We start from the raw sequence: 23,093 nt of genomic DNA on the forward strand, positions 1-23,093 counted from the left end.
TGGAAGGGGGGGCACAGTGGGAGGGCTTCTAGTGTCCTGGCCCCACTGGTGGACCTCCTGATGGCACTTGTTTTTTTTTTTGTGTGTGTGTGTGTGTGTGACACAGAGTGTTGGACTGGATAGCCCATTGGCCTGATCCAACATGGCTTCTCTTATGTGGAAGAAGACTTGGGACTTCCCATGATGGGCACTTGCCTACTTCCAGTTTTCTGTGACTAACTTAGCATGGCAACATATTCCATATGGATTGCGTCTCTAACTGAGCATGAGCGCGCACACACACACGCACACACAATACGAACAGGTATTTTTAAAACTGACTGCCATTCATACTTCCTGTGGAGCCATTCATCTAAAACAAAACAGAAAAACATGCTCTGATTGTCGAAATATAAAAACAAGAGAGAGCTTCTAATACGATTCATCTTTAAAAAAAAAAAAAACTATGGAACCCTCCTGGGGTAATGAATGCAGATCAACTTATTTAAGTGCATCGGGGTGTTAAAAATGTAATTGCGGCATTTTTTCCTCCACACCTTGTAGGTGGTCTACAAATACTGCTATAATCTCTTAAACACCTAATTACCTGCTTCAAAGTGGAAGAGTCATGTTAAAATTTCTCTGACTGCGCCACACTTCAACGAACACAAAAATTTGGCATGCTAACTTCTCTTGTTGTGTTGTACTGCATCGACTGAAACTGCTAAACTGACTTCACATTAGGGTTTGTAGAATCTTTCGGGCTCAAGTGCCGTGTTCTACTGGAGAAAGTTTTTCTTCCAGACTTTCTCCAGTAGAACACGGCACTTGAGCCCGAAAGATTCTACAAACCCTAATGATGTTACCAGCCGTGAAAACCTGAAATCTTTGATGACTTCACATTATTAAGAGTAATGGTGGGAAATGGCATAAAGTTACAGTTGACCTATGGCGACCCTGTGGGGTTTTCAAAGCAAGATACTTCAGAGGTGGTTTGGCCACTGCCTGCCTCTGTGTCACATATTCCTCAGAGGTATTCCTTGGAGGTCTCCCATCCAAATATTAGCCAGGGCCAGGGGTGAAATTCTCGCAGGAGCTCCTTTGCATATTAGGCCACACACCCCTGATGCTGGGAATTATTAGGAAGGGAATTGAAAACAAATCAGCCAGTATCATAATGCCCCTGTATAAATCGATGGTGCGGTCTCATTTGGAATACTGTGTGCAATTCTGGTCACCACACCTCAAAAAGGATATTATAGCATTGGAAAAAGTGCAGAAAAGGGCAACTAGAATGATTAAAGGGCTAGAACACTTTCCCTATGAAGAAAGGTTAAAACGCTTGGGGCTCTTCAGTTTGGAGAAACGTCGACTGCGGGGTGACATGATAGAGGTTTACAAGATAATGCATGGGGTGGAGAAAGTAGAGAAAGAAGTCCTTTTCTCCCTTTCTCACAATACAAGAACTCGTGGGCATCCGATGAAATTGCTGAGCAGTCGGATTAAAACGGATAAAAGGAAGTACTTCTTCACCCAAAGGGGGATTAACATGTGGAATTCACTGCCTGCAAAAAAGAGCCTGCAAAGGAGCTCCTGCTAGAATTCCACCCCAGGCCAGGGCTGATCCTGCTTAGCTTCGGAGCTCAGATAGGCTACCCATGTCAGTACAACTTCTCTTGCTATGTTCTTCTGCGTCGACAGAAACTACTAGACTTATACAAATGATCAGAGCGGTGGAGGAAAATGGCTGATTTATGGCAACCCCATGGGGTTTCCAAGGCCAGAGGCATTCAGAGGTGGTTTGCCGTTGCCTGCCTCCATGTCATGACCTAGACTTCTTTGGAGGTCTCCCATACAAATATTAGCAAAGCTGACCCTGCTTAGCTTTTGAGATCTGATGAGACTGGGCTAGCATGGGCTATCCATGCTGGGGCAACTTCTCGTGTTATGTTGTACTGCATTGACAGAAACTATTAGCTTAATACAAATTATTAGAGCACTTCCCCATAAATTAGGGCACTTTCTCTACGGAGACAAAATCTGACAAATCGGCTGATAATAGTCGGGCATTTTGGGGCGGATGGGAGGCATCCCAAATCGGGACGGCTCAAAAAGAGATGTCCTGAAGCCTCCACACGCTCCCCTGCAAGCTGTCCCCATCCTGTCCATGGGACAACATGGGCATGTTCAGACGGCCGTTGCACACCATTCCCGTCCCCATGCATTTCCAGTATTCATGCACATCAATATCAATAGTAATTTATTTGTGTTAAGCCATAGGCCATTACAAACAAAAAGAAAATCACACAGATAAAATGTTCCAGTGGAATATATATATATATATATATATATATATATATATATATATATAAATGTAAATGAGACAAATTGTAATGTATAAATGTAAATGAGACAAAATACATCAAAAAATATAAGCGAATACAAAAAACCGCATGTGAAACAAAACCGGGGCAAAATACACCATAAAATAACAAATATTGCGATCACAGAATAACCACAAAAACAGTAGTTAACTAGCACTGGTACAAACAGCTTTGGCCCGTAATTTCTTCGCTGCTAGGGCATACAATGCCATACTATGGGATATATTGGCATCAAAATCGGCTAACGGAAATACAATCTTCTCAGAATCTGAATAGGTGTGTAGATATATCCCAGAGAGAATTTTTGCCCTGGGTTGAGCGTACAATGGACAGTTAAGAATGTAATGGGGTAAATCTTCACTAACAGAAATGCCACAAATACAGACACGCTGTTCCTTAGGTATTTTACTGTAACAGCCTGCAAGCACTGCTGTTGGCATTGTTTCAAATCGCAAGGATGTGAAGGCAACTCTGAGGTTATGGTTAGCTATACCAACCAGGTAGGGAGACCTAGAATGATCATTCTTAAATAATTTAAACCATAGTGCTGACTGACATTTTAAAATTAGTTGTCTGTCTAACGTGGCATTGCACTTGGCATTCATGCACATATGCATGCATAAGTGCACATGTGCGCACACTGCACTGCACACTGAACAGCTTTAATTTTAAAAACCCGGATATGACTTGGGGCGGCTTGGTGGTTTCACACTGCCGAGGCACCTCGCTTGCGCTCTTCCGCTTCCAGATGGCAAGGAGGCAACTGGCGTGCGGCTCAAAAAATTGCTACCTCTTTGGAAGTGGTAGCTTTTTCAATCGCACTGCGGAGGCTGGAGGACGGGGTGAGGACAGGACGAGGATGGGCGGCAGGTGTTTGCGTGTAGAGGGATTTTTTTGAGTCATTTCAGAGGCGTCTCTGAGTTGACCCAAAGTGTCGTTCTGTTAGCAGCCATCTACACACATTCAGCTAATTTTTTTTTTTTTGGGGGGGGGGTTGTTTCCTGGAAACCAGAACTCTCCCTACAAATATCTCCATATAAAGTAATGTATTCAAAGAGTACATTAGAGCCCCATGGTGCAGAGTGGTAAAGCTGCAGTACTGCAGTCGGAGCCCTCTGCTCATGACCTGAGTTCGATTCCAGTGGAAGCTTGTTCAGGTAGCCGGCTCCACGTTGACCCAGCTTTCCATGAAGATCCTGTGAATTTAGGGGAGGTATTTGTGAGTTCCCTGCATTGTGCAGGGGGTTGGACTAGGTGGTCCTGGAGAGGTCCCTACCAACTCTATGATTCTATAAATGAGATCTTATTGGGCCGGGCTATGTTGGGCCGTGTGTGTGTGTACCTATTTAAGATTAGGTAGCCGGTTCAGGTAGTCGGCTTGAGATTGACTCAGCCTTCCATCCTTCCGAGGTCGGTAAAATGAGTACCCAGCTTGCTGGAGGGGGGGGGGGAGTGTAAATGACTGGGGAAGGCAATGGCAAACCACCCCGTAAAAAGTCTGCCGTGAAAACGTTGTGAAAGCAACGTCACTCCAGAGTCGAAAACGACTGGTGCTTGCACAGGTGATTACCTTTTTACCTTTTTTATTCAAAGAGTAAATGGCCAAATAACTCCTGCATCGTATCCATATCTGAACTGGTCATATTAGTGTCGTATAAGTCTATGGTATTCCACTTTCAAAATATAGTACAGTTCTGATGACCCCATGTCAAAAAGGTATAATACAGACTTGCAAAAAGTACAGGAAAGGGCAAGCGAAATGATCAAGAGGCTGGAACATTTTTCCTTGCAGGTAAAAGTGAAAGAGTTTAGGGCTGTCAGTTAGTATAAGAAAAAAAAGATAGGCTGGTGGGGGGCTTGCCAGAAGTTAAGAAGAAGAAGAAAGAAGATTTTTATGCCCCATTTCCTCTACCTCAAGGCGTCTCAAAGCAGCTTGCAATCACATCCCCTTCACCATCCCACAACAGGCACCTGGTGAGGTAGGTGGGGCCGAAAGACTTCTGAGAGAGAACGACGGAGGGATGGGAAATCGGACCGGTTCTTCAGATTAGAGACTGCTGCTCTTAACCACTGCACCATGCTGGGGCTCTGCAGGGTGTCCAGTAAGCGAACTTTTCTTCTTTGATCAATCCATTCCATTGTTATCCTGCACTTCCTTCAGGAAGCTCCGAACAGCATATGGGGTTCTTTTCAATACATTTCATTCCCCCGACAACCCTGTGATATTAAATTATACTGAAAGAATTGTGACTAACTCAAGGATACCCAGTCAGTTTAATTGCAGATCTCCCCAGGTCCAGACTGACACTCTAACCACTCCACTGCATAGATTGTCTGCCATAATACTCTCTTTGTCATACTGCACGAATAATTTATAGAAGAAGATATTGGATTTATATCCCACCCTATACTCTGAATCTCAGAGTGGCTCAATCTCCTTTACCTCCCCCCCCCCAGAACAGACACCCTGTGAGGTGGGTGGGGCTGAGAGGGCTCTCACAGCAGCTGCCCTTTCAAGGACAACTCCTACAAGAGCTATGGCTGACCCAAGGCCATTCCTGCAGCTGCAAGTGAAGGAGTGGGGGAATCAAACCCGGTTCTCCCAGATAAAGGACAGCCATTTACCCAGAAAGGACTTCCCTGGGGGCACCTTCTTTGCGAAGCGGTAGCTTGAAGCCTGTAGATCCAATCCTCATCAAACTTGGAGGGCAGGTACAGGAAAGTCAACTGGACTTGGTGTCTTTAGCACACTCCAGGAGGTCATTCTACCACCTCACGAACTTCAAGAACCTAACCAGTTCATGAGGCAGCTAAAAAATTGTGACGGTCTGAGATTTACAAACAAGGCATGCCATGAAACACAAACCAAACCACATTTTCCCAGTTTGTGCCCATCCTTAGTAGTGATGGTTACTAGCATAGACAGCTTTAACAGAGGATCGGGGGTGGGGGGTGGGATCATGGAGAATGTCTATCAATGGTAAGTGGCCATGATGACTAATTGGAATCTCCATGTTAAGAAACCGCACATTTCTGACTAGTAATTCTCAGACGGTTCAGCCAGTGTCCTGCTTGGCCATCAAGATTAGGGTACTAGTCCGTCATTGTGCTGTCAAGATGTATCCAAACTAATTCATCCGTGCCTGTCTGAATGATTAGACTGCTTTATCATGGCTGCAACAGCAGCTGCCTTTTGCGGTAACTGTATCAAAAAGACTCCCATTGTATTTTCAGACTTAGGGGATAGACTGCCACGTGGAAACATGAAACACGGATGGCATTGCATTTTGTTTGAAATCATAAATGTTGCCATGGTTTCTGATGCTGTTAAACTCTATTGTCAAACAAAGAAACTATTGATCTAATAAGAGATTATTATTGTTGTTGTTGATCTAATAAGAGATTATTATTGTTGATTCAGTGGGAGCTCACAGGAGCACAGCTCCTGAACCTTTCTGAGAGTTCCTCCTCCTGAGAGTTCCATCTCCTTGTCCATTGAATAGTATGTGCAGCTGCATAACAATCCCTGGATGAGCTCCACCACCTATTTTTCTACAAAATGACCGCTTGTTATTACTCAGGGAGGGATGGTGGCCCAGTGGTAGAGCATCTGCTTGGGAAGCAGAAGGTCCCAGGTTCAATCCCTGGCATCTCCAAAAAAGGGTCCAGGCAAATAGGTGTGAAAAACCTCAGCTTGAGACCCTGGAGAGCCGCTTCCAGTCTGAGTAGACAATACTGACTTTGATGGACCAAGGGTCTGATTCAGTATAAGGCAGCTTCATATGTCCATACCATGATCACCATGATTGTTGTTGTTGTTACTGTTATCAACAAATTTCTATTTAACATGGCATTAGCCCTATCCGATATAACCCATCAGGAATAAGAAAAAGAGAGAGGAGATTGGATTTATACCCTGCCCTTCACTTGGAGTCTCAGAGCAGCTTACAGTCTCCTTCCCTTCCTCTCCCCACAACAGATACCTGAGAGAGCTCTGAGAGAACTGCTCTTAAGAGAACAGCTCTGTTGAGAACTTGCAGCTGAAGGTGGAGAAGTGGGGAATCAAATCTGGTTCTCCCAGATTAGAGTCAACACTTTCAAAACTTTTTTTGTAGCAGGAACTCCTTTGCATATTAGGCCACACACCCCTGATGTAGCCAATCCTCCAAGAGTTTACAGAGTTCTTAGTTCAGGGCCTACTGAAAGCTCCAGGAGGATTGGCTACACCAGGGTTGTGTGGCCAAATATGCAAAGGAAATAGCTAAATATTGGGTGTTGCAAAGGACATCTTTCTCCTCACAGGACGCAGCAAAAGGTCCACACACCTAGGTGAATGAATGTCTGAGTGCTTCTAGGGATGAAATAACAAAGGCGGAGATGGGAGTGAGATTAGGGCTGAAAAGAGGAAGGGATGTGAACATTTCAGATGAGACTGAAGGAGAGAAAATATCTGTGCAGTGAACTAAGATAAGGGGGGGAGGGAAACTGAGAGAAGCAAGGGCAAGCCAAAGGGCATATTTTTGGTGGATATCAATCCCAAATAATGCAACAACCTTACAGTTTAACAGGAGGTGGGCAATGGGAGTACCGCTAGTGTCTTAATAGATAAGTATGCATGCACCACCATCAGGGCTTTTTTTGTAGCAGGAACTCACTTGCATATTAGGACACACACCCCTGATGTAGTCACTCCTTCAAGAGCTTACGGAGCTCTTCTTACAGGGCCTACTATAAGCTCCAGGAAGATTGGCTACATCAGGGGTGTGTGGCCTAATATGCAAATGTGTTCCTGCTACACAAAAAGCCCTGACCACCACCATCACCACCCCAGAGCAAAGGCATGCTTTCTTGTTGCCCAGAGTGACCATGGCCCACCTAGGTATGGTTTCTACTCCGTATTGGGAAATACCTGGAAATTTGGGGTGGGGGTGGAGGGTTTGGGGTGGGGCCTCTAATGCCATAGAGTCTGCCCTCCAAAGCAGCCATTTTCCCCAGAGGAACTGATCTTGGTTGACTGGAAATCAACTATAATAGCAGGAGATCTACAGGTGAGGGTTGCCAAGTCCCCAGTGTTGTGCCTGCAATGTCACTCATGGCCATTCTAGGCATTTCTGGGAAAACTCGATGGTTTTCCTGGATGCTCTAGCCATTTGGGAAGGAAAAACTCTATGGTACCTATTGTACCATCGAGTTTTCCCTCCCAAATGGCTAAAGTGTCTGAGGAAAATGTCAAATTTTCCCGAAAACGTCTAGAGCGGCTGCGCGGGGACGTTGCTGGCATGATGACATCACTTCTGGGTGATATCATCATGCCAGCGATGTAGGGGGAGGTTCCCCCGCCAGCTCAATGTGGGCTGGTGGGTTGGGAACCTCCCGAGCAGGGAAATCCCTACCCGGAACGGGGGCTTGGCGGCCCTACTCCAAGGTCCCCTGCTGACCAGCCATTGTACCCCAACTAGGTCACCCTTCTTGTCCATTGCTTATATACTCCCCCCTGGCTGTGCATCCTTCCTCTGACCATTTGCAAGCTCTCCCACAACTTGCAGTCATAGCTGCCCACACTGCCTGCGTGCCCCTTCCCCAGTGGTGCTGGTAGTGCTGTTGCCATGGCCACTGGGAATGCTGATGCTTTGCTCACCGCTCACATGACCTTGAGCATCATATGCAGCTGGGAGTACAAGTGGTAAAGGACTCACAAGCAGGCAGTGGAATGGTTGTGAGTGCAGGTAATGGAAGCGAGTAGGTAGTCAACAGCTGTGGTCCCCATCAGAAGCCATGCACCGTGGCAGCTGCTCCACCTCGGTATATGTTGATGTCGGTCCTCCTCATTGTCCTTGAAATCTGGTCACATGGATTCATGCTGCATTAACCTCGAGGGTAGATCATTGCAATGCAATGTACATGTGTCTACCTGCAGGACAGCTCAGAAACTCCGGCTGGTACAAAATGCTGTAGCTCATTTACTAATTATTACGCCTATTCTGCAGTCACTCCATTGGTTACTGATTAGTTTCTGGGTTTACTTAAACATTAAGAGCTCTGCTGAATCAGACCAGTGGTACATTTAGTCTAGAATCCTGTTTTACACAGTAGCCAACCATTTGCCCTGGATGGTCAACAAACAGCGCACAGAAATCAAGGCTTTCCCTGATGTTGCCTCCCAACACTTGTAATGATTCTGCAGTTGCTGTTACTCCACCCCCGGGCTTCTGCTTTCATCAGATCAAGTGATCCATTTACCACCAGTTGTGGCAGGGGTGCATTTTCCGAGTCCATTTCAAGGTGCTGTATTGACCTTTAAAACCCTATATGATTGGGGGTCTGCCTATCTACGGGACCGCCTTTCTTCGCATGTTCCCCAGAGAGCACTTCATTCAGGGACACAACACCTATTGTCTATCCCCAGACCAAGGGAGGCCAGGCTGTGTTCCACACAGGCCAGGGCCTTCTCAGTGGCAGCACCAGAAATTTAGAATGCCCTCTCGGAGGCCATAAGGGCCCTGTGGGATCTTTCTCAATTCCGCAGGGCCTGCAAAACTGAACTATTTTGACAGGTCTTCAACATCAACACTTAAACTGGGAGAGGACTGCCACCCTACACTGCTGAGGAAGTACAATCATTATAGGGTCACTGTTAGAAAAGAAAGATCCCACCTATACTGAAGTTGAGGAAAGGAAAGGTAATCCCCTGTGCAAGCACCAGTCATTTTCAACTCCGGGGTGATGTTGCTTTCACAACGTTTTCACAGCAGACTTTTTTATGGGGTGGTTTGCCATTGCCTTCCCCAGTCATCTACACTTTCCCCCCAGCAAGCTGGGTACTCATTTTACCGACCTCGGAAGGATGGAAGACTGAGTCAACCTCGAGCCGACTACCTGCACCAGTTACCTAATTTTAAATAGGTACACACACACACAGCCCAACATAGCCTGGCCCAATAAAGTCTCATTTATAGAACCATAGAGTTGGAAGGGACCTCTCCAGGGCCATCTAGTCCAACCCCCTGCACAATGCAGGAAACTCACAAATACCCCCCCCTAAATTCACAGGATCTTCATTGCTATCAGATAGCCATCTAGCCTCTGTTTAAAAACCTCCAAGGAAGGAGAGCCCACCACCTCCTGAGGAAGTCTGTTCCACTGAGGAACCGCCAGAAACTCATTTGATTTAATTTCAACCCATTGGTTCTGGTCCTACCTTCTGGGGCCACAGAAAACAATTCCACACAATCCTCTAGATGACAGCTGTTCAAGTACCTGAAGACAGTGATCCTATCACCTCTCAGCTGCCTCTTCTCCACGCTAAACATGCCCAGCTCCTTCAACGTTTCTTCCTAGGACTTGGTCTCCAGCCCTTTCACCATTTCATCACCCTTCTCTGGACATGTCAGATCTGGCCCTCATAAAAAAAGAGTTTGACAACCCCTATCTAGGGCCCCCATATCTATAGGACCATCTACAGGACCATCTCTCCAGACACTTGGAGCAAATGCCACTGTGGAAATGACAGGTGCCCCTGCCCAAGAATTCTGTGTTGTGGCTCCCACCTTATGGAACAGGTGGCCTGACAAGGCCAGGAAACCTTCCATATGCCTGTTGTTCAGCAACATGTGCAAAACAGAATTTTTCAGGAGGGTACAGTTTTTAAGGAAATGCAGTTGAAGTTAATGTCTGTGAAAAAATTGGCAATTTTCATCGCATTGTTTGTTGTAGGTATTATACTGCTTCATTGCACTGTTCTTTAATTTTGTCATCTGACTTTATTACACTGTTTGTTGGATGTAATACTTTTCTCTGCATTGTTCTCCAACTTTGTAGTATTGCTTTATTGTCTATTATACCGTTGTTCTTATTTTCCCCCAGTGTGATGTTTTCGAATTTTGTAACCTACTAATGTTGCATCATTGCTGGTACATGTTATCCTGTAAAGATGGGTGCAAACTGGAAAAATGTGGTTCATGTTGGCTCGTGGTTCATGACTAAACCATAAAATGAACCATATCGAACTGAGAGGTTCATTCTCAAACCGAAAAAAGTGTGTGGCCCTGCAAATCGTGTTGAAAAGGACCACAGTCCCTTTAAATGGAGTTTCCAGAAAGCCTGAAAAAACAACTGTTTTGTACTTTTTTTTTTCTGCAGTCTCTTAAAAGAGACTGCACAACTATGTCTGAAAAACAGCTGATGGGTGGGGAGGCACTCCCAGTCCTTCAGCTGTTTTTGCAGCTTTTGTTGGGAACAGAAAGCAGTGGTTTAAAGGGACTCAGAAGTCCCTTTAAACCCCTGCTTTCTGCTCTATCCACAAACTGCCATTAACTGATTTAAAAGTTCAGGGAAGCTTCTGAGGGTAGACCCATTATAAACGTCAGTTTGCAAACCATGAGCAGGGCAAGATCAGTGACAAATTTTGCTTCTTGATTTGGTTCATACCCACCCCTGTTATCCTGTTCTTACTGTACTGCTTTTACTGCCCGCGTAGTGTACTGGTTAAATGCAGTAGACTCTAATCTGGAGAACCAGGTTTGATTCCCCACTCCTGCACATGTAGTTGTTCTAAGGCAGGGGTGGGGAACCTCTTTCCCGAGGGCCATATACGGCCCTCGAGGTCGCTTGGTGTGGCCCTCAGGGATTGCTGGGCTGAGCTGAGCCATGTGGCAGGCTCCCTGGGGTCTGGCTGGCCAGCGAGGATCGTGGGGCCCAGCTGCACTGTGCAGCAGCCTCCCAGGGTCAGGCAGGGATCACAGGGCCCAGATATACTGTGTGGCAGCCTCCCTGGGGCCTGGCCGACCAGAATTGTTGCAGGGCCTGGAAAAGTTACTGTCACAGTTCAGTTTGCACTTGATTATCCCAAATGGTGTGGCCTAATATGTGGCTCCCCATATGAGCCCCAGAGAGCGCTGAGGTCAGCTGGAAAAAACCAGCTGAATATCCCTGAGCCAAGGGAGGCCAGATTGAAGGCCACCCAGGATCGGGCCTTCTCTATTGCAGCTCCACTGCTGTGGAATCAACTCCCAGAGGAGGTACGGGCCCTACGATGCTTAGATCAATTCCGTAGGGCCTGTAAGACCCACCTCTTCAAAATAGCCTTTCAACTAACGACAAGCTAAGAAGTGCCGCTGAAAATGCTTTTAGTTACTGAATTCTATTGAAGATCTAATGTTTATAGCACCATATTGTTAATGTTAATTTTAATATAATCTGTAAATTGTTTTAACCATGATTTTATAAGTATAACTTGATGTATAATGTACTTTTATGCTGTGAGCCGCCCTGAGCCTGCCTTGGCGGGGTTGGGCGGGATAGAAATATAAAGTTGTTATTATTATTATTATTATTATTATTATTATTATTATTATTATTATTATTATTATTATTATGCTAACGAGTGTGTGACCTAAAATGCTAATATTAGGGGATGTGCTACTGAGTTCTTGCTGGGCTTTTTCTACAAAAAAGCCCTGGACCTAGGCATTTGCCTAGGGCGGCGGGCCGTGTGTGTGTGTGTGTGTGTGCCAGATTAGGCTCTCCCCATATGACTTCAAATAGAAAAACAATTGTTTGCATTAATTTTGCTGGCCTGAATCATTCTCCCTCAGTGGAGCACTGTTTTTTAAGTTGATAATTTTTTATGGCCGGCAAATGATGTTATAAATATCCATATGGCCCTTGGCAGAAAAAGGTTCCCCACCTCTGTTCTAAGGTATGCCCTGTCATGAATGGTCAAAGCTAGCCCAGTCTCTTCAGATCTCAGAAGCTAAGAGAGGCCAGCCCTGGTTAATACTTGGGTGGAAGACCAACAAGGAAGTTCAGCATTGCAACACAGAGGCAAGCAATGGCAAACCACCTCTGAACTTCTTTTGGCTTGAAAACCTTACAGGGTCGCCATAAATCAGCTGCAACTCTTATGGCACTTTCCACAACCTATAGTCTTAGGTGCAATCTCAAGCATCAGCTTCTGCATCTCATCATTGCTCTAAATCAGAGGTGGCCAAACTGTGGCTTAGGAGCCACATGTGGCTCTTTCACACTGATAGTGCGGCTCTTGAAGCCACCACCACCCTGCCAGCTGGCTTGGAGAAGGCATTTGTCACTTGAAATCACTTCTCCAAATCAACCCAGCCAGCGGTTTGAAGAATGAATTTAAAATTACAGTTGCTTTCTTTCCACCATTGCCTCCCTTCCTTCCTTCCTTCCTTCCTTCCTTCCTTCCTTCCTTCCTTCCTTCCTTCCTTCCTTCCTTCCTTCCTTCCTTCCTTCCTTCCTTCCTTTGACATTGGATTTATATTCTGCCTTCCACCCTGAATCAGAGTCTCAGAGTGGCTCACAATCTCCTTTATCTTCCTCCCCTACAGCAAACACCCTGTGTGGTGGATGGGGCTGAGAGGACTCTCACAGCAGCTGCCCTTTCAAGGAAAAGCTCTGCCAGAGCTATGGCTGACCCAAGGCCATTCCAGCAGGTGTAAGTGGAGGAGTGGGGAATCAAACCGGGTTCTTCCAGATAAGAGTCTGCACACTTAACCACTACACCAAACTGGCTCTGCGGGCAACCAACTTTCAAGGAGACCCGTCCTCTTTTACTGATCACCTCCTTGATGAATCCCTGCGAAGCTCTCCAAGAACCCCATCACTCCCTAAAACACAGTTCGAACTTTTCTAACTTTTGAGACAGATGTCACTGGAGCGTGAATACACAGGAAGATGCAGCAGCCAGAGATGTGCTGCAGAGTGACTGGTTCCACGTATAAGTTGCTGGCGTTGCTAGGACTGTCAATTGTCAAGGCAAATTACTGTTATTCTTCAACACCAGGAATCGTTCTTCGCTGCAGAGTTACAGTAATTTGTCTGACAATTTCTGTGCATGCCTGAGGTTAATGTCAAATCCGCTATTATTGTATAGAGAAAAATAGCTCTTTTGTAAAAAAGTAATGTATAAACAATAAATGACGCGGTATTCCACCCGAGCACTTAAAAAGGAAACTGTATTTATTTTGTGCACCCGGAGAGCCTGCGAGTTCACAAGTCCAGAGGCAGTTCCTTCCTACCACAACAGAAGTCTTAAAACGGTTTCGGAAAAGTTTCTTGTTTTAAATTAAAAGTGGCATTTTAAGCCAACGTTAAGAGCTATCCCTCTGGCAAAGAGAAAATGATATTTCTTATGATGGACTTCATAAGTAACTGATGCCATTTTAAATGTTTGGCTTCTTTAAAAAACCTCTTAAATAGCATTGCAATTCATACCTGTACACATATATGAAAACTGCCAAACTGATGGAAATTATTATGGGTTCCATCCAAAAATATACCACATGTTATTATTATTATTATTATTATTATTATTATTATTATTATTATTATTATTACCATCATCATCATCTTTTTTTTGTGGTAAATTTATAATCCGCCCTTTCCCATAATGGGCTCAGGGCAGATTCCAAGATGATAAAACAATTTAAACCAACAATTCAACAATCAATAAATAAACAATAGAACAGTCAAACAATTAAAACAAATTAAGAGATTAAAACAGTTAAGCCATTAGCTCATCATGAGAGAGCCCTCTCCAGCCCCACCCACCTCACAGGGTGTCTGTTGTGGGGGAGGAAGGGAAAGGAGATTGTGAGCCGCTCTGAGACTCTTCGGAGTGGAGGGCGGGATATAAAACCAATACCTTCATCTACCTCACAGGGTGTCTGTTGTGGGGGAGGAAGGGAAAGGAGATTGTGAGCTGCTATGAGACTCTTCGGAGTGGGAGGCGAGATATAAATCCAATATCTTCATCTATCTCACAGTGTGTCTGTTGTGGGGGAGGAAGGGAAAGGAGATTGTGAGCCGCTCTGAGACTCTTCGGAGTGGAGGGTGGGATATAAATCCAATATCTTCTTCTTCTTCTTTTTCTTCTTCTTCATCATCATCATCATTATCATTATGAATTATGAATAATTATTTTATTTATATTCTGTCCATTCCCCCATGGGGACTCAGGGCAGAGTACATCAATATAGGTAATAATAAAATCACAATAGAATCACAATAAAATCAGTTACAATAATTAGTTAATAGTATAGCAGGATGACCCAGCAGGATGGTATAGTAAGATGGTACAGTAGTGTGGTACATCAGGGGAGGCCAACCGATCTAACAAGTAGATGCCCGCCACCTCATCCAAAAGCCTGGCGGAACAGTTCCGTTTAACAGGCCCTAAGAAAAGCTAACAAGCCAGGTAGGGCCCAGATTTCCGGTTTTTATAATTTTTTTATTGATTTTAACTATAAAAAGAAAAAGCATAAGCATAGATACAGAGACATTAAAGAGGGGGAGGGGTGGATACAAAGTGGGAAGCCAGAAACAAAGAAAAATGCAAATATATCAGTTACACCCCTTCCTGGTGGAACCAGCTGCCGGAAGAGGTAAGGGCCCTGCGGGATCTCACTCAATTCCGCAGGGCCTGTAAGACAGTCCTCTTCCGGCTGGCTTACAACTAACTGGCACTTGAAACTTGAAACTGAGTGTAGTTTTTATAAGATTGCTGTATGTTTTAATGCTTTAATTATGTAAACTATGTGAAATGTTTAAATTTTAACTATGTAAACTGTGTGAAATGTTTAATTTTTTTTAATTCTTATGTTTGATTTTATATGCTGTAAGCCGCCCTGAGCCACCTGGTGGGAAGGGCGGGATACAAATTACAAATAAACTAAACTAAAACCTCCAAATAAAATACCCAATTCTTTCTACCTGCAAGTATTAAGTTTTCCCCTTATATTTTACCATCTTTATCTTTCATTATAGACTTTTTACTAAACTATTTAAAATACAAGTCTAAACTATTCTTCTTCAGCACATATAAGTACAGAAAAGTCAGAGAAGTCTCAACACAGAACTAAATGGCTAAGCTTAACCATATTAAAAATACAGACTAACTTGTTATTTTAACAACGTTGTCATTAAAATGAGCATAAGAAACAAATATCTTTATCCTTCTATCTTACTTATTTCAAACAGAAAGAAAAAAAAAACATTTAAAATACCATAAAATGTAGAGAGAGAAAAAAGTAATAAGCAGGAAAAAAAATAGTAATTTGTCTGTCTCAGTATAAACAATTTCTCCAAACAAGCATATTAAGAGCAGGTCTACCACATTACAGAATAACTGTATTGTCTGCCTTCTTAAAAACTGATCCAAGTTAACTATTTATTTGTATAAAATTCTTTTCAAAACTTTTCAATCCTTGAACCCTTATATCCACATTGCTCTAGGAGGAACAACTTAATATGACCCAAAAATCTCACTTGGCCTTTTAAAATCGCATGTCAATTCTTGTTGAGAATTCCATATCCAATTACCCACACAGAGAGAAACAGTTCAAAGACCTTTCTTCCTGAAAGATTTCCATGTCTTCATTTTTTTGCTGAGATGTACCTTCTCTCTCCTTAATGCAATCATCCCTCTCGGTGAAAATAGTAAGGATCCCACGTCACTTGTTCCTCTCGCAAAAAACTTCAATCAGTTTCGATTTCCGGTCCTTCATTTTAACTGCGCAATAAGATTCCATTTTGGTTTTCTTCTGTTCGTTTCTCAGCGGATCACTCTCCTTTTCCAATTCCACAGACGTCACCGAGATCTCTTTAACACTCTGCTCGTGTAGATTTGAGATTTCCCTAGCTTTCAACATAAATGCTCCCATTTGCTTTTTCATCAACTGTTAATAAACCAAGATCTTGCTTTAGAGAACTTATGGTAACCATTATATCTTTTTTTATAAAACATTTCACTTGGTAATGCCATTTTTCTCTACCAAATAACTCAGTCTATTAATCCAAGTTGAAAAGTAACTAAGAGACCCAGTTAGTCTGTCTCTTCAAATCTCCTCCAGCCGTGTGTTTGGGTTGTTGCCATTTCAGTTGCACTCAGACGGCAAAGACAAATCTCTCTAAAATATATCTCATTTTTGTTCAGACCATATTATAGCCAAATAATAGTCTCATTAACACATATTCAGTTATAATCCCGGTCGATTTGAGTATCTATATTCGGTCTAATTCAAATTATTGCCAATGCTCAAAGCTGTTCTTTGTCTTTTCAAAGCCTCATCCACGGGAAAGTGGGGGAGGGGAATCCACCTCTTTCCCTTCCTTTGAACTGTCTCATTTGTAGTTATGTAAAACGACCCATTAGTCGGTGGTATTGAAAGTAAACTTACTTGCCGAGTAGAATTGCCATGCTTGAGGTAGGAAAGCGATGCATCAGAAGCTTGTTAAGAGAAGAGAGAGCAAGCGGTCGGGTATTCACCTCTTACAGCTGTAATAGCGATCATGGCGACGGAGCTTCAGGGCATACAAGAAGGACAGGAACAGCCGCTGCTATGCCCCTGGCTTCAGGGTCTCCCTGAAGATGACATGTCAGTGGCACCTCTCCAACCGCCTGACTCAGCAGGGCCGCTAGAGACGAGCTCCGCGGACCCCCACTGAGCTCAAGGCGACATAACCCGGAGACCAGGGCCCGGATTTCCATAGGGAGCTGATTCCACCAGGTCAGTGCCAGGACCAAAAAGGTCCTGGCCCTGGTAGAGACAGAAAAAGGCAAGACCAAGATGGGTAACTGTGTTCCTCTGTCTGTAGCAGTAGAAAAGAACAAGAGTCCAGGAGCATCTTAAAGACTAAAAACATTTGTGACAGAGTATGAGCTTTTGAGAGTCATTGCTCTAAAGAAGTGAGTGGTATCACAGAGTTTTCCCCCAAACTGCTAGAGCATCCCCGTGCGAAACCGTAGAATTCTCTGCAAATTCCTAGTGTCCCTGAGTGACGTGCCTGATGCAACGCATCACTTCAGGCATCGCACATGCCATTCAGTGACAGGACTCTTTGGAGGGTGGGGATCCCCCCTGGTAGCCTCCTCCCTGCTGGTGGTTGGATCCCCTGCCTCCAGCAGGAACTTGGCAGCCCTATTCCAGAAGGAATTTTGCTAATGCCTATGGGACTCAAGAACCCTTCGAGTTTGAACTGCTGTTGATTAAACATAAAATCGTAGGGGAGTGCTGTGTTGAGGTTCGGGGAGGGACTTTAGGAGTGTACAATGTTCCAGAGTCCACCTTCCAAAGAATCCATTTTTTTCCAGGCAAACTAATATCTGCCCTCTGGAGATCAGCTGTAATGGCAGGAGATCTTCAGGCCCCACCTGGAGGTAAGGCATCACTAGTCTTGGAAACTCACCAGAGTCTTGGAAATTGACAAGAGTTGTATATATGGACTTCTACTATTGAAAAGCTGGTTCTTTCTGTACCATGACTTTGGGATATGTAACATTGTAAGTATATGTGCATAGACGTGCAAATACACATAACACACTATCGTAAGCAATTTATACAGTGTTATTCTTTTGTGGTTGCCTAACCTGTACACTGTAGTTTCATGTTGTTGCCAAGCACCCATCTGGAGGTTGGCAGCCCAAGTGACTTCAGGCCAGTCACACACTTTAATGCAGGGGTGTCAAACATGCAGTCTGGGGACTGAATCAGGCCCCCGGAGGGCTCCTATCAGGTCCCCCGAGCAACTGGCTGCCATCTGCTTCCTTCTCCCTCTCTCTCTTGCCTCCTTCGGCATAACAGCTTGCTTTGCGAGGCTTGCTCAATCGCACAGGAGCTACAGAGCAAAACCTCTGTTTTCTCCATTGGCTGAGCCTCCTCCCTTATGGAGGAAGGGGGGCAAGGCAGAGCTTGCTTTGCCAGACTCTCTCAATAGCAGAGCTACTAAGTCAAGCCTCGCTTCCTTCTATTGGCTAAGGCTCCTCTCCCTCCTGTTTCCCTGGGGAAAGAGGGAAAGAGCCAGAGCTTCTTTCTCCCAGTTCCCTGGATCCCATGGGAAAAATACAAAGAAAGTATATATAATTGTGTTTGTGTCCTTTATAAAGTTTATATCTCTGCTACCTAATCTTAAATAGGCACACAAGGCCCAGCCTGACATAGTCCAGCCTGACAAGATCTCATTTATGCCAGATTTGGCCTTTGTAACAAAATGAGTTGGACACCCCTGGCCTAACCTAAAAAAAGAGAGAGTGCCAGTTTGGTGTAGTGGTTAGGAGCATGGACTCTTATCTGGGAGGGCTAGGTTTGAAGCCCCTCTCCTGCACATGCAGCTGCTGGTGTGACATTGAGTCAGTCACAAGTTCTCTCAGAGTTGTCCCCCTCAAGAGCAGCTCTCAAAAGAGCTCTTTCAGCCCCACCTGTCTGTTGTGGGGAGGGGAAGGGAAAAGAGATTATAAACCACTCTGAGTGAAGGGCGGGGTATAAATCCAATCTCTTCTCCCCTCAGGGTTGTTCTCTCAAGAGCAGTTCTCAAAAGAGTTATTTCAGCCCCACCTACCTCACAGGGTGTCTGTTGTATGGAGGAGAAGGGAAAGGAGATTGGGACTCCAAGTGAAGGGTGCAGTATAAATCCAATCTTTTCTTTTCTTATTCTTTTTTCTTCTAACATACCTTACAGGGTTGTTGTAAGGATGAAATGGAGGAGAGAAGAAAGAGAACAGTAATCCTCTTTGTGTCCCCATTGGGGGGGAAAGGCAGGGTATAAAAAAACATAAATAAATAAACACTGAACTTGCAGAATCCTGACCTAAACTTCCTTGGATTTTCTGTTTGCAGTCCGAGCCACACTATTTGTGCATTTTTTGGAATGGACTTGATCTTTGCAGCTATTTCACTGCTCAAGATCCATGTCCCATACAACTTCTACTGGGTCAAAGGAAAGGAAAGAAACTTGGTCTTCGAACAGCTGGCTCCAGGTTGCCAAGATGTGGTCGACATCCATGATCCTATCAGGCTACGGGCCCTTGTCTCTCTTCTGTGTTATGAGCAGGGCTGTTTTTTGCTGAAAAAAACCAGCAGAAACTCATTTGCATATTAGGCCACACCCCTTATGCCAAGCCAGCCGGAACTGCGATTCTGTGCGTTCCTGCTAAAAAAAAAAAGTCCTGGGTTTGAGGACTATTCCACAGGCCTGCAAATGACGTGTTTCAGATAGGTGGCTGGCTATCTCCAGGACTTGTCCCTGAAACGCCAACTTTAATTAAAAAACAATGGTTGGAAGGAAGTGTATGCATTTCACACTTTAATCACAAAGAAAAGCACTCCAGGCCTTGTGTACTTCCAGAATTTTTCTACTTAGCAAAAGCGGCTTTGCTTTCCATTTAAGACAGAACCCTTATCTTGGAGGAGGGGGTGTTAATGTTAAAAATAGGAGTGATGATTATATCATACAGAACAAACAAACGATTGTACTGCACAACAATGCTTGGTCTGCTTGAGTGAATAAAAACATCATAGAAACCATTTCCCATGAAAAAAATAGCCCACCTATCAGGACAAAATGGTACCATTTCTATACTAGGCAGCTCAGGCATGCATACCAAAAATCCTAAAGCATATCCATTATAAAATGTTCTTTTAATTTCCCTGTCTTTTTGCTTCCTTGTGTTGTGATTCCATCTGATTTGATCCAAGCCTTTTGATTACATGCCCGGCTCATCTATATCAGGCGTGGTCAAACTGGCTCAGCAGCTCCATGTGGCTCTTTCACACGTATTGTGTGGCTCTTGAAGTCCTCACAGCCCCATCAGTCGGCTTGAAGAAAGCATTTGTATCTTTAAATCTCTCCTTCCTTCCTTCCTTCCTTCCTTCCTTCCTTCCTTCCTTCCTTCCTTCCTTCCTTCCTTCCTTCCTTCCTTCCTTCCTTCCTTCCTTCCTTCCTTCCTTCCTTCCTTCCTTCCTTCCTCCCTCCCTCCCTCCCTCCCTCCCTCCCTCCCTTCCTTCCTTCCTTCCTTCCTTCCTTCCTTCCTTCCTTCCTTCCTTCCTTCCTTCCTTCCTTCGTGTGGCTCTCAAATATCTGGCATTCATGCCTTGCGGCTCTCAAACATCTGACATATCTGCTATGTGGCTTAAGCAAGTATGGTCACCCCTGATCTATATATTCTTCAGTCCTTTGTGAACTGGGAAATTCCAAATGATGGCATGGATCCACCAGAGTGTTTCCATGGATGACAGTCCTGTCTATGGAAAGATTAGGATGGTTCCAAGTCATAAGTAAGATACAGGCTTTCAGTGAGGTGACCAGGTGAAGTGCTGAGCAAGTGTTCATTTCCCAGTACACCATCAAGCAGCTACAATTAATTGTGTTATCTCTGCTTAATATGAAATTTAATATTCTTGGGGAGGGGCTGTGGCTCAGTGGCAGAGCATCTGCTTTGCATACAAGAAGTCACAGGTTCAATCGCAGTCTACTCCAGCTGAAAGGACCAGGTAGGAAGTGATGTGAAAGACTTCAGCCACTGCTAATCTGAGTAGGCATTACTGACTTTGATAGACCAGAGGTACTATTCAGTACAAGGCAGCTTTATGTGTTCATATACTTGTGGCTCATATAGTAGGGCTCCAAATCTGGAGAGCAATTATCCATCCATCCATCCATCTTTATTGAGAGCCATGAAGAGTGTTAAGTAGGCAATACTAAATGGACCAATCATCTGACAAAATATATGGACATTTTCATATGTTCCTCAAGAGCCGAAAAGTAAAGTATGCCAAAATAAGCAGATCTGCATAATTTGATTACGCCAGTTGAGAGGTATCAAATATGCCAAGTTTACACTTATGCTTTGTTCAGTTCAGTTCTGTTTTTTTTAAAATAAAGATTCCCCATCTGTTCTACAGCCCAAATCCTGTTTTATTGTTTATTGACTGCCCCGTCCTGTTGATTGTATTGACTCAGTTTCTGATCCCTTTACAGTGCAAAATTTGCAGATCCCTGCTTATAAGCACCTGTGCTACCTGCAAGAAGGCACTGGAACTTACCTGTTCACACTGTCTCTGGAGAAGTAGACGGTGTAGGTTTGAATGTTCCCTTTGGCTTCGGCAGGTGGGCGCCAGCTGAGACGAACAAACCGACTGGAGACCAAAACAGGGACCACATCGCGGGGAGCAGAGGGGAGGATACTGGAGCTTGGGATAGCTAAAGAAGGGGAAGGAGAGGAATCCGTCAGAGAGGTTGGTGGTTCGGGGACTTTGGGGCTAGTAGGAAGAACTGTTGTAGGCACTACTGACATTTTAGGAAACAAAGGACCAAGCGGATCAGGTGTGAATAAGTTCAACGGAGGGAAAAGAAAAAGAGAAAAGAAAAAGAACTAACGGTAAAATCATTTTTAAAATATATTTTAAATCAAAATCAATCAATCAATCAAAAACACTTTTGTACAATGGCAGCAATAGTCACAGATTTCACAGAGGTCACGCTCCAATACTGAGTTAAGCATATCAGCCAGTATCAGCCATTATCATAATGCCCCTGTATAAACTGATGGTGTGGCCTCATTTGGAATACTGTGTACAATTCTGGTCACCACACCTCAAAAAAAGATACGATAACATTGGAAAAAGTGCAGAAAAGGGCAACTAGAATGATTAAAGGGTTGGAACACTTTCCCTATGAAGAAAGGTTAAAACACTTGGGGCTCTTTAGCTTGGAGAAACATTGACTGCGGGGTGACATGATAGAGGTTTACAAGATTGTGCATAGGATAGAGAAGGTAGAGAAAGAAGTCCTTTCCTCCCTTTCTCACAATACGAGAACCCATGGGCACTCAATGAAATTGCTGAGCAGTCGGGCTAGAACTGATAAAAGGAAGTACTTCTTCACCCAAGGGGTGATTAATGTGGAATTCACTGCCACAGGAGGTGGTGGCGGCTACAAGCATAGACAGCTTCAAGAGGGGAAAGGATAAGCATATAGAGCAGAGGTCCATCAGTGGCTATTAGCCACAGCTTATTGTTGGAACGCTCTGTCTGGGAAAGTGATGCTCTGTATTCTTGTGCTTGGGCGGGGTGGGGCGAGGCACAGTGACAGGGCTTCTAGCCTCACTGGTGGACCTCTTGATGGCACTTGTTTTTTTTGGCCACTGTGTGACACAGAGTGTTGGACTAGATGGGCCTTTGGCCTGATCCAACATGGCTTCTCTTATGTTCTTATATTGCTCAGATAAGCTCAGATTGCGGCCAAAATCTATGTACCACTTTCAACTAAAACTTACACACATTATATCTTATGTCTGTGATTCACAAATTGATACGAGTTGCTTTCCTGGCAAGTGCTATGTCTCAGGATTCAGGAATTTGCTTAGGACCTTAGTAGAGATCTCTGCTCTTATCACCAACCACAAGCGCAGTGAAACTTCATAAACCTTTACCACATATTACCAGTGATATAAAAACAGTGGTTTAAGCTTGCAAGAACAACATCTTCCCCTAGCAAACAGCAGGGTCTACAGAACAGTGAAGCAAAGAATAAAATCAAAATATCCTCAGGAAGAACCAAGAAGAGCTTTTGCAATTTTAATAAGAAAACAATTTTCACACAAGGATTAAAACTTTCCAACAGAGACATTCACCCTTGACAAATTTCACAGCATAACATATTTGCAAAGCACACCCTGTGGACTCTCTACCTTCTACTCTTCCAGCACTGCTGCTTCAATGTCAAAACCATAGAGTTCCCAGAGATTCCTGGAAGTAACCTATGCCACTTCCTTATTCTTTCTTGACAGAAGTGACAACACTGCATTTCACTTCTTTCTAATTCATATCTCCATCAGTGACTTCAGTGCTCTTTTCACTGTTGACTGCAGATCCTTATGTAACGTGGGTCCATGTTGAGCAGACTATATCATCAATACTCTGTTTCCCTGAAAAT

At 44.2% G+C, this 23,093-nt stretch overlaps 1 protein-coding gene across 1 annotated transcript in view; it reads right to left on the reverse strand.

Moving 5' to 3' along the window:
* DCC (DCC netrin 1 receptor) overlaps positions 1–23,093 on the reverse strand; it is a gene marked incomplete at its 5' end in the record, with an annotated part of 1,016,990 nt that overhangs the window by 467,292 nt on the left and 526,605 nt on the right. Inside the window, one exon of the mRNA XM_060236603.1 lies at positions 21,203–21,359. Within this exon, the coding sequence (XP_060092586.1) occupies positions 21,203–21,359 (157 nt within the window). The remainder of the gene's footprint in view (positions 1–21,202; positions 21,360–23,093) is intronic.

The sequence above is a fragment of the Heteronotia binoei genome, chromosome 4, assembly GCF_032191835.1.
Source record: "Heteronotia binoei isolate CCM8104 ecotype False Entrance Well chromosome 4, APGP_CSIRO_Hbin_v1, whole genome shotgun sequence".
Taxonomy (NCBI): Eukaryota; Metazoa; Chordata; class Lepidosauria; order Squamata; family Gekkonidae; genus Heteronotia; species Heteronotia binoei.